At 36.3% G+C, this 13,113-nt stretch overlaps 1 protein-coding gene across 1 annotated transcript in view; it reads left to right on the top strand.

The window, feature by feature from the left end:
* The window catches only part of LOC136028137 (ran-binding protein 9-like), a 66,603-nt gene that overhangs the window by 42,916 nt on the left and 10,574 nt on the right, over positions 1 to 13,113 (top strand). The window contains exon 8 of the mRNA XM_065705794.1: positions 3,150 to 3,304. Within this exon, the coding sequence (XP_065561866.1) occupies positions 3,150 to 3,304 (155 nt within the window). The remainder of the gene's footprint in view (positions 1 to 3,149; positions 3,305 to 13,113) is intronic.

Here is a 13,113-nt window from a genome sequence, read left to right as displayed (position 1 = left end):
AAACGTCTGTACACTTCCCAATAACCATTATTATATGTAAACACTGGTTGAAGTTTGTAACTTGCAACCCCTCCCCCAGGGACTGTGGGGGAGTAAGTCATCCCCAAAAACATAGTTATTAAGATTTTCGACTATGCCAAACAAAATGGCTATCTCAAAATTTTGATCCGTTGACTTTGGGAAAAAAATGAGCGTGGGAGGGGGCCTAGATGCCTTCCAATTTTTTTGGTCACTTAAAAAGGGCACTAGAACTTTTCATTTCCGTTAGAATGAGCCCTCTTGCGACATTCTAGGACCACTTGGTCGATACGATGACCCCTGGGGAAAAGAAAAACAAAAAAACAAACAAATAAACACGCACCCGTGATTTGTCTTCTGGCAAAAAATGCAAAATTCCACATTTTTGTAGATAGGAGCTTGAAACTTCTACAGTAGGGTTCTCTGATACGCTGAATCTGATTGTGTCATTTTCGTTAAGATCCTACGACTTTTAGGGGGTGTTTTCCCCTATTTTCCTAAATAAGGCAAATTTTCTCAGGCTCGTAACTTTTGATGGCTAAGACTAAACTTGATGAAACTTATATATTTAAAATCAGCATTAAAATGCGATTCTTTTGATGTAGCTCTTTATATCAAAATTCAATTTTTTAGAGTTTTGGTTACTATTGAGCCGGATCGCTCCTTACTACAGTTCGTTACCACGAACTGTTTGATAGCGCATACTATTAGTAACAATAACCTACTGCACTAGTAACTTGTTGTTAAATTTTATGTAGCCCACACTTCTTTTCCCGTGGTGATATCTAACGTATTTTAAGCTCGCGACTTTCTGGTTTCAATCAGAAAGTAGGACGTTCTCGAATATGAAGAGATTACAAAAAAAAAAAATTAGAGGTTGCGAAGCCTTCTTGGGAATATGCAAATAGTGTAGCTCTGAAGAGAATGAGGGGAGGAGGAGTGCGCACAGCCATATGGGTCTAAGGCGCCTTGATACTACAAAGAATTCTTAATAATAGTGAGTGTTGAAAATACCCCAGAATGTATTTAAAGTTTAATAACGATTGATGAAGGATACGCGTAAGGGTAAATGTTGGTGTTTACTGCATTTATCTATCATCCTACCGCCGCTTATCCTTGTTTAAGATAAACCCCCTGCATACAAAATGCTAAAAAGCTTGGTGCACACCTAAAATTGGAGGATGTAAAAGCTCCGTTTCCTACCCGAAAACACAATAAATGTATTTATCTCCCAAGGCAAATTCCTATTTGCCCATGAATCAAATTAATTTGGATCTAATAGGCATCAATACTCACTGCAAAAAAGAAAACAAACAAAAACAGCTTTTAAAGGCAATATTGAATATTTTCACAATATTTATGCGCTTTAAGAGGATTTGATACCTTAGGCATCATTTTGTGAGCCTCAACATTGGCTGACTGTCTCAAAGGCCAAGGGTCTCCCAGGGATTACTCATTATTGAAACCTGTTAAGAATCTGTGATTTTGTTTAGAAATTTGATTGAAAAGACAATGGAATTGTGTCGGTAAGGTTTTCAATCCAAGTGGGTTGAATCACGTAAAATTCGAAGAGCTGTCAAACTGATCAAATGAAATTTCTTTTGGAATGATTTTTGGAATTTTCATAGTAAGTATATTAGAACTTTTTTAGGGACAACCCTTTCCTGAACTTAAAAGAAAATTCTACTCTGTTTGATCGAAAAGACTAAATTTACACTCCCTAATGATATAAGTTATTTTTAAACTAAATATTTCTATCTCCGACACAAAACAATATAAGTTACAAGGTTTTTCTAAGATTTCAGGGAAAGTAGATGTCGGCTTTTAGTTTTCTGCTGTTTATTCGAATCACTTATCGAAGCTTTTCAAGTTATGGCCGGTCTAATCAATTCTAAGTAGTTTGGCCACACAAACCTAAAAAAGTTTATAGTGGATAAGATAGGATGTTTCTGTATAGTATTAAATCCCCTTAAGGCTTATTTTCTCTGTGAGACAGACTTACCCATTCGCTGAGGCACAATTGGGATATTATCTAGACAGATTTTAACTTTCTGTAGGTTTATGTTTCCCGTGCAAATTTTGTTACGCTATTTTTATGCTCTTGTATAGTTTAGTATACCAACAAAAGACAAAAATGTTGCTTTCTTTCTATAGCTGAGATTCAGTTCATTCCATCTACCGAGTTATTTTTTTCAAATTGGGTGCGCAGGGATTCTTCAGTTTGAAAATACGTTGAAAATTGTCGAAAAGTGACAATTTTTCTGTTTTTCCAGCAAGTTTAGATCCTTCTCCTAGAAAAGCTTAATTAGTATCACAATTTTGTTTCGGTGAATGGGTAGATCTGAAATGAATGAAGCCAATCATATTATTCTTTTAGTGCAACTTGCAACTGTCCTGTTACAAAATTGCTTGTTTCAGAAGGTACATATATCTTAAAAAAGGGAAATGTCACGTGTTTTCTTGCATTCTTTGTGTGTCAATTCCAAGCAAATGTCAAAAATTAAATTTAGAAAATAGATAATATCAAAATTTCAAAAATCTAATTCGCTAAATATACAATACTGACATCTCAGATGTCGAACGACAGCAGAATGTTTGTTTTATGTTCAATTTTTTCCATGTTGGGACTACAGAAAAGCAACAAACAAAAATGCTTGCATAAGGAACATAGACCTAAAAGTGCGCTTTACTACATGGGTGGGTAATTACCACTATGTGGTTTGAGATTTTTATTTACATGTTTATTCGGTTTTTTTTTCCATTAATATTAAAAAGAAACACGGTGGATTGCAAACAGTAATGAAGCTAAGAAAATCGAAAGCAACACAATAATGACTGCACACAATGTGTAACAAGAATCAGCTTAAGCAGCTTCACAAACCAAAAAATGACAAAGAGGATTAACTCAGAAATAAAATCTCAAATTCTTATACATAGACCTTATTACTGTTTCTTATCCAACTGAGTAAATGAAGCAAAAAATTATGGTATTTGTGGTGTGTCACGTATAGAGTGCTGCAACACTTTTTCTCTATCACATAGGTAGTAATGAATTTTACAGTGTTCTATAACGAATATTATAAATCGTGGTTTTATTATTGTGTGTATATTCACCTCTGTATTTGTTTCAGGCATGGATGTACAGGGATCAGCAGGGAAACAATTGTGCGGTGGTACATCTGCAGCACTCGAGAAGACCCTGACATTTGGGAGAGAGCTCCAAGCCTTTTCTAATCAATTGAAAGAAAAATATGGGAAAAATGAAACAAATAAGAAAATGATCGAGGTTTGTTGGATTTTTTTGGGTTTCATTGGGTTTGAATGATCGAGGTTTCATTGGGTTTATTGTCAGTGTCCGCCTCAAAGACTGTGGGGAACTGATAGGAATAAACCTTTGGCGCTGTAACATGAGTTTAACTGGAATTAGAAGCGGCTAGCTCCATTGGTCGTGTGGTATAACCCAATGGAGCGAGAATATCTCCAAACAAACATAATTTCAATTTATGGAAACTTTAGATTTCAGTTAAATTTGTAGATTTATTTGGGTCCAACCTGGAAATTTCTATTAAAAAAAAGAAAAATCATGCATACTATTTTTTTTTTCTTGACTTTTTCTTGTTAATTATAAAACACTTAAGTCTAAGCTATTATTAAGAATATGGACTAGTTAAAAAAAATGCATAAGCTTACCTATTGTAACCTTTGAGAATAAGAGGCTTTTATATCTCTATTTCAATAAAACTGACTAAAAGAAAATGATTAAAGAAAATACACAAATGTTTTATTTCAGTTTTTACAATTAACTTCCTGATTTTGGTGAGTAACGCGAGATCGTATTAATTGTTTTGTTTTTTTTCTAAGAGACTACCTTGATTTGAACCTTAACCGAAATCTATGTTACCCACACAAACGTCCGTAGCCTTAAGGGTGCGTTTCACCTTTTAATTTTGTCGTTTATATATTACAAATATCTACGGTTCATACCTTTTTACTAAATTGGGAAGCCATACCTCACTTAGAAATGACCCGAAGTAGCTAAGAAATAAGACTTGCGTCTTAGCTGGTGTATACATTCGTAGTAGATGGCTTCCTTAAAATATCCATTAGAGATGACTCTGGTTCCTTGAAATACAAGCTATGACCAAGGAACGCTGTCAAGAAGCTTATTGACCTTATTTTTGTTTATAGAAAAGCCACCTCTGGCTTAAAAGTATTTTGAAATTGCTAACAAGATGTGGCTTGGTTAGGTGCGATAAATGGCTTTAAAACTTGAATTAACTTGCAATCAAGATTTTTGATATAGGTTCTTTTTCGCTAAGCATTGAAGTGCCACCGTGGCAAGTATAACTAATATCAGTAGTAGTAACAACAATTCTGATGACACTGTACGATTTGACAACAAGAGGAAGTCGGAACAGACGGAAGCGTCTTGATATAACATTCAACTCACCCCCAGTACCACTCACCAGCATGTTTGTATTCAAATGTTTGAACTTTCGAAACGTGTTTATGAAAATATTGGTGAAGGGGGAAGTCCAAGTTCCCCTGGGACACTTGCCCAAGTGATAGGACTTCAAAAGAGACTAGCAAGAGAACATCTACAGAATGAACTAAGTTGCACTCTTCATCGGAATCACAGGATTTGTGGCAGTTACTATAAAGGAGCTTTTCTCCCCTTGCAAATAGTACAAGGAGATCTTATGACTCTAAACAAGATTCCATAGCGTCACAATACACCCTACAAATATATTTTGCTTGCAGTTATAGTCTTTAATTGATTTGCCATTCCTCTGAAAAAAAGAGAGGTGAAAAAGTTGCAAAAGCTCTAGAGACGCAAGTAAAACTAATTTACTTATTTACAGTGACTGTCTTTCTTAGCTAATCTTTAAAACGGTAGCTGTTGCGCGTTGTAACGTCCTTGTGTTTCAAATTTAAAAAAAGACGTTATAAATCTCTACTATCCAAACATGATTTTGAAAATATTTTACGCAAGCTGATATAAATAGAAAAGAAGATTTCAATTAGTAACTTGAATTTTGAGACTTTATAGCCTTTCATAAATACTGCCATTCACAAGTTGGTACGATAAGGAAATTACCTTACTAATTAGTGAAATGATTACATGTTGTATTAATTTCTATCATTACCCGACTAGAGCATCGCATCTAGTTCGGCAACCCCAGTTGTCGCCTCACAATATTCAATCGTGGCAGGCTTCTATGTGTGGATTCTCATTGTCACTTGTCTTCTAACCGCAGACAATTTATGAAAATTTGCTGTCTTTACATACTAAATTGTCTTTTCATATATATTTGATTTTCTAAAGCAAGTCCGATTTTTAACAACGATATCTACTAAGCTTCGAACTTTTGGTTTTCTTTTTTAAGGTTTTTGAACTGTTGTAATCCCTTGTCAAAATATACACGAATACTTTTGCTATTACCAGTTTTTGCTCTTTGAGCAATTTAATGTAAACTTTTCCATGCATGAAAATGTTCAATTTTTTCACATAAGTTTGACAAGTATGATAACGTCATTGCAATACTGATGTTTTTAAAAATGACATCACTCACGTAATTTTTCCAAAATTAAGGCTCTTAGCTAATTTTCTCAAACTTCTGACCTATCTAGATCGTTTTGTAGACCAGAATATCCCAGAATTGCAATATTCCAGAAAAAAATCAGAGTCATTTCTGGTAAAAAATAAATAAATACATAAAATACATACACAATTATTGCTCACTTATAAAGATAGTATATATATATTTTTTTTTTGGGGGGGGGAGTAAGGATTGCTGGTAGTGATTGAGTAATTAGAGTAAGAGTGATATTTATCCATACAAGTTTATACACTTCGGGTTTGTTGTTAATTTGTTTATTTAATAAAACCCTGATTCTATGAAAAGTAAAAAGCAGCTAAAACGATACAATCGAAGCTATTACAGTAACGAAGATATAATCAATAATCAGTTACAGAAAATTACGATATTTTGATGATTTAGTAATCATAATGTGGACACATGAAAATTGGTTTGAAAGTCACTTCCTTTCTGGAAAAATTGAAGAATGTCCGCCTGAAAGCGTACTTTTTTTCACATTTTACCTCGGGAAAACCCTTTGACTAGGAACAGACCTTTGTGTGCATATGATAATATAGATAAGAAAAATAAACAGAATAATATGTACTGGATTATAAAAGAAGGATGAAGAGAATAATGCTGATTATAATTGCTGAACTCCATCTCTACAACTTAAATGCTCGACTATTGGTATACTTAGGGTAATAAATATTACCAATGTCACTAATATATATATATATATATATATATATATATATATATATATATATATATATATATATATATATATATATATATATACATATATATATATATATATATATATATATATCTATATATATAAAAATAAGTTGTCTGTGTGTGGATCTGTGGATCAGGTGACGTCATGTTTCTGTGTCGGCTGACGTCATGAAATTAGTTGCCATCATTTTTGCTTTGAAGGTGACGTCATTCAAGTTATATAAGACATATGTTCGCGTAGAATTCTATTAATGTTTAAGTTTACAATGACTGATGAAGATGCTCAAAGAGTCTATGCCAAAAAACTTGCTGCTGATAGAGAAAGTCAGAAAAGAAAGCGTGCCGAGGAACTACCAGAGCAACGCGAAAGCAGACTTGCTGCTAAAAGAGAAAGTGAAAAAAGAAGGCGTGCCGAGGAAAAAAGAAGGCGTGCCGAGGAATCAAAAGACCAGCAGGGAAACAGGCTTGAGGCTGATAGAGAAAGAAAGAACAGAAAGCATGCCGAGGAACTACCAGAGCAACGCAGAAGCAGACTTGCTGCTAAAAGAGAAAGTGAAAAAAGAAGGCGTGCCGAGGAATCAAAAGACCAGCAGGGAAACAGGCTTGCTGCTGATAGAGAAAGTAAGAAAAGAAAGCGTGCCGAGGAATCAGAGCAATCTGAAAGTTATCGCCTGGCATTCAGGTACAACCCAGTCGATGATTATAGCTTGAGTAGATGTGTTCAAATCGGGACAATGTCTAAAATTTGTCCCTATTGCAAGGCCTTGAAATTCAATGGTGAAACAATGGGAATGTGTTGCGCCTCAGGAAAAGTTAAACTTCCTCTATTGGCTGCACCACCAGAGCCATTGAAGACTTTCCTTACTGGAACTACGTCAGAATCTAAGCGTTTTTTGTCAAAAATCAGACAATACAACTCATGTTTCCAAATGACGTCGTTTGGAGCCCAAATCGAAAATCCAGATCAATTTATGTCTACTTTCAAAGTAAAAGGGCAAATTTATCATAAAGCAGGGTCCCTTCTACCATTCTCAGGCGAGAATCATAAATTTTTACAATTGTACTTCATCAGTGATAGAAATTCTGAATTGAATGCACGTTGCGAAATTTCTCCCAACGTTGAAAGGACAATCGTTTCCCAATTGCAACATCTTTTCCACGAAAATAATAAGTTTTGCGTCTGTTCAAAACAGCCATCGATTTGATGCCTACTGATACTCATAAAATTGTTATTTCCGCTGACAAAACGCCTCCTGGCCAACATGTGCGTAGAAACAATGCTCCGACTATCGACGAAGTGGCAATCGTTATGGTCGGTGATCAGTTTTTACCTCGAGATATTATTCTACATAAGCGAAACGCTCAGTTGTTAAGAATTGCTGAAACTCATCGATGCTAAGATGCCCTACAATATCCTATCATTTTTTGGGATGAAGCCGACGGCTATCACTTTAATATTAAATTGATGAATCCAGCCACTAACAAAGAAATGAATAAGAAATGCAGTGCAATGCATTATTATCCCTATAGACTAATGATTCGGCAGGATGAAGAAAATTATATTTTAAAATGCCGTGAATTGTTTCACCAATTTGTCGTGGATATGTATGCTAAAATTGAATCAGAACGTTTGCTATATATCCGCATGAATCAGACCAAGCTCCGCTCTGAACAATACATTCATTTGCGAGATGCAGTTATAAATGACGGTAATACCACAAACGTTGGAAGATTAACAATTTTACCTTCGTCATATGCTGGCAGTCCCCGTCATATGCATGAATATGCTCAAGATGCTATTGCGTATGTTCGTCTCTATGGTCGTCCAGATTTATTTATTACATTTACATGTAATCAATCTTGGGACGAGATACTGCAGCTTTTACTTCAAGGACAATCGGCGGTTCATAGGCATGACATTACGGCACGTGTCTTCCGGCAAAAGTTGAAATCACTGATAAACTACCTTGTAAAACATGAAGTGTTTGGGTCAGTGCGATGCTGGATGTACTCAGTGGAATGGCAAAAACGAGGTTTGCCACACGCACATATACTAATCTGGCTACATAAAAAAATTACTTCAAACGAAATTGATGATGTGATTTCCGCTGAAATACCTGATAAAAATGTCGATAAGGGGTTACATGATATTATTGTAAAAAATATGATACATGGACCTTGCGGTGCACTGAACGAAAATTCACCATGCATGGCCAAAGGAAGGTGCACAAAGCAATATCCTCGACTTTTAGTACCCAAAACAATTACTGGCAATGATGGTTACCCACAATATAGAAGAAGATCTACTGAAGATGGCGGTAAAACAGCAATAATAAAGAAGCGTAACGGTACCACCATCGAAGTAGATAACCAGTGGGTTGTTCCATATTCCCCTTTATTATTAAAAACATTTAATGCACACATAAACGTTGAATACTGTAACTCCGTAAAGGCAATCAAATACATATGTAAATACGTCAACAAAGGCAGTGACATGGCAGTTTTTGGCTTGCAGTCCGAAATCAAAGATTTCGATGAAATCGTAGAATATCAGGCTGGAAGATACATAAGCAGTAATGAAGCTTTTTGGCGAATTCTTTCATTTCCGATACATGAACGTAGTCCAGCTGTTGTTCACTTAGTGGTTCATTTACAGAATGGTCAACGTGTTTATTTCACGGAAACCAACGTGCAACAAAGAGTCCTGAATCCACCGGATACAACATTAACAGCTTTTTTTTCGCTTTGCAAAAATGATTCTTTTGCAAAAAAACTGCTGTATACTGAAGTGCCTTCGTATTACACGTGGAATACTAAAAATAAAGTATTTGAACGTCGAAAACAGGGTAAGTCAGTCGACGGCCAACCTACCATCTTCAAAGATACCACGATAGGAAGACTCTACACCGTTCACCCCAATCAACATGAATGCTTCTTTCTACGCCTGCTTTTGGTGAATGTACCCGGTCCGACATCCTTTGAGTATTTGAGGACTGTAAATGGTACTATACATGACACTTACCGTAGTGCATGCCAAGCTCTGAATTTATTGGAGAATGACCAACACTGGGATAACTGCATCAATGACGCGTGCGAAACGTCAACCCCAAGTCAAATTCGTGCATTGTTTGGCATCATTTTAACAACTTGCTCTTCATCAGCTCCTACAGATTTATGGGAAAAATATAAGTCAAAAATGTCCAAACATATACTTCATCGAAAACAGTTAGAGACGTCAGACATGACTTTTGATTTTACATCAGAAATTTATAACTACACTTTAGTTGTTATAGAAGATTTGTGCATAAGTATGGCAAACAAACCTCTTCAGGGTTTGGGAATGCCTTCACCTAACCGTATCGCTGCTGTTTCGACATGTGTAGAATTGGATCGTGAACAAAGTTACAGTACGAGTGATCTATTGTCGTATGTACAAAATAACATTTCCAAGTTAACGTCGGAACAAAAAGACATTTATGATACGATAATGCATTGTGTCGATAACAACGTTGGAGAAATTTTCTTTTTGGATGCGCCAGGAGGTACTGGTAAAACGTTTGTGATAAAACTGATTCTGGCATCAATTCGATCTAAAAATGATATAGCGTTGGCAATTGCGTCGTCCGGAATAGCCGCAACATTGCTGCCTGGTGGAAGAACTGCTCATTCCGCTTTGAAATTGCCTCTGAACTTGCATTCTACAGAAACTCCCACGTGCAATATTTCCAAATCATCTGGGATGGGTAAAGTATTGCAGCAATGCAAACTTATTATTTGGGATGAGTGCACAATGGCACACAAAAAATCGCTCGAGGCTCTGGATCAATGCTTGAAAGATTTGCGAGGGAAGTCGAAACCCTTTGGCAGCACCTTAATATTGCTTGCGGGAGATTTCAGGCAAACATTACCTATAATACCTAGATCAACTCCTGCAGACGAAATGAATGCTTGCCTGAAAAATTCTAATTTATGGGCACACGTAAAAACATTAAAATTAACTACAAATATGCGTGTCCGATTGCAAAACGATGACTCTGGTCAAACATTTTCAGATCAATTGCTGGCAATGGGAAACGGAAAGCTCCCAGTAGACTCAATTTCAGGACGTATACAACTACCTGCTGATTTCTGTAATTTAGTGACGTCCAAAAATGAATTGATTGAAAAAGTATTTCCGAATATTCTAAAAAATTATAAAAATAATAAATGGCTAAGTGAAAGAGCGATTCTCGCACCCAAAAATATAGACGTCCACGAAATCAACAATATTGTTTTGACCAAGATTCAAGACCAAGCAGTCCTTTACAAGTCAGTCGACACAGTTTTGGAACCAAATGAAGCGGTTAATTATCCATCTGAATTTTTAAATTCCATAGATCTTTCAGGGTTTCCACCACACGTGCTACAACTAAAAATAGGCGTACCAATAATACTTTTAAGAAATATAAACCCACCAAAGCTTTGCAATGGCACTCGACTTGCCGTAAAAAAAACAATGGAAAACCTAATAGAGGCCACAATCCTGACAGGGCCTTTTGAGGGTGAGGCTGTTCTTATTCCTCGCATTCCCATGATTCCAACAGTTCTGCCTTTTCAATTTAAAAGATTGCAATTCCCAATTCGATTAGCATTTGCAATCACCATTAACAAAGCTCAAGGTCAATCATTAGAAAAATGTGGTATTGATCTTAATACTGATTGTTTTTCCCATGGACAATTGTACGTTGCATGTTCGAGGGTCGGTAAACCTGACAATCTATTTATATGCAGCGAGAATTGGACAGCGAAGAATGTTGTATATTCGCAAGTTTTACGCAGTTAATTTGTATTTCGGAACCAAATGAAGCGGTTAATTATCCATCCGAATTTTTAAATTCCATAGATCCTTCAGGGTGTCCACCACACCTGCTACAACTAAAAATAGGCGTACCAATAATACTTTTAAGAAATATCAACCCACCAAAGCTTTGCAATGGCACGCGACTTGCCGTAAAAAAAAAACAATGGAAAACCTAATAGATGCCACAATCTTGACAGGGCCTTATGAGGGTGAGGCTGTTCTTATTCCTCGCATTCCCATGATTCCAACGGATCTGCTTTTTCAATTTAAAAGATTGCAATTCCCAATTCGATTAGCATTTGCAACCACCATCAACAAAGCTCAAGGGCAATCACTAGAAAAATGGGGTATAGATCTTAATACAGATTGCTTTACCAATGTACAATTGTATGTTGCATCTTTGAGGGTCGGTAAACCTGACAATCTATTTATACGCACAGACAATGGGACAGCGAAGACTGTTGTATTTTCACAAGTTTTACGTAGTTAATTTGTATTGTATCTATCTATCTATATAAAAACGAGTTGTGTGTATGCATGTTTGTTTGTTTGTAAAAAGAGCGTTTGCATATGACGTCATTATTTATTAACAATTTTACCTTCGTCATATGCTGGCAGTCCCCGTCATATGCATGAATATGCTCAAGATGCTATTGCGTATGTTTGTCTCTATGGTCGTCCAGATTTATTTATTACATTTACATGTAATCAATCTTGGGACGAGATACTGCAGCTTTTACTTCAAGGACAATCGGCGGTTCATAGGCATGACATTACGGCACGTGTCTTCCGGCAAAAGTTGAAATCACTGATAAACTACCTTGTAAAACATGAAGTGTTTGGGTCAGTGCGATGCTGGATGTACTCAGTGGAATGGCAAAAACGAGGTTTGCCACACGCACATATACTAATCTGGCTACATAAAAAAATTACTTCAAACGAAATTGATGATGTGATTTCCGCTGAAATACCTGATAAAAATGTCGATAAGGGGTTACATGATATTATTGTAAAAAATATGATACATGGACCTTGCGGTGCACTGAACGAAAATTCACCATGCATGGCCAAAGGAAGGTGCACAAAGCAATATCCTCGACTTTTAGTACCCAAAACAATTACTGGCAATGATGGTTACCCACAATATAGAAGAAGATCTACTGAAGATGGCGGTAAAACAGCAATAATAAAGAAGCGTAACGGTACCACCATCGAAGTAGATAACCAGTGGGTTGTTCCATATTCCCCTTTATTATCAAAAACATTTAATGCACACATAAACGTTGAATACTGTAACTCCGTAAAGGCAATCAAATACATATGTAAATACGTCAACAAAGGCAGTGACATGGCAGTTTTTGGCTTGCAGTCCGAAATCAAAGATTTCGATGAAATCGTAGAATATCAGGCTGGAAGATACATAAGCAGTAATGAAGCTGTTTGCCGAATTCTTTCATTTCCGATACATGAACGTAGTCCAGCTGTTGTTCACTTAGTGGTTCATTTACAGAATGGTCAACGTGTTTATTTCACGGACACCAACGTGCAACAAAGAGTCCTGAATCCACCGGATACAACATTAACAGCTTTTTTTTCGCTTTGCAAAAATGATTCTTTTGCAAAAAAACTGCTGTATACTGAAGTGCCTTCGTATTACACGTGGAATACTAAAAATAAAGTATTTGAACGTCGAAAACAGGGTAAGTCAGTCGACGGCCAACCTACCATCTTCAAAGATACCACGATAGGAAGACTCTACACCGTTCACCCCAATCAACATGAATGCTTCTTTCTATGCCTGCTTTTGGTGAATGTACCCGGTCCGACATCCTTTGAGTATTTGAGGACTGTAAATGGTACTATACATGACACTTACCGTAGTGCATGCCAAGCTCTGAATTTATTGGAGAATGACCAACACTGGGATAACTGCAT

The sequence above is a fragment of the Artemia franciscana genome, chromosome 6, assembly GCF_032884065.1.
Source record: "Artemia franciscana chromosome 6, ASM3288406v1, whole genome shotgun sequence".
In the NCBI taxonomy this organism is placed as follows: domain Eukaryota; kingdom Metazoa; phylum Arthropoda; class Branchiopoda; order Anostraca; family Artemiidae; genus Artemia; species Artemia franciscana.
This window is presented reverse-complemented; position numbering and strand designations above follow the sequence as displayed.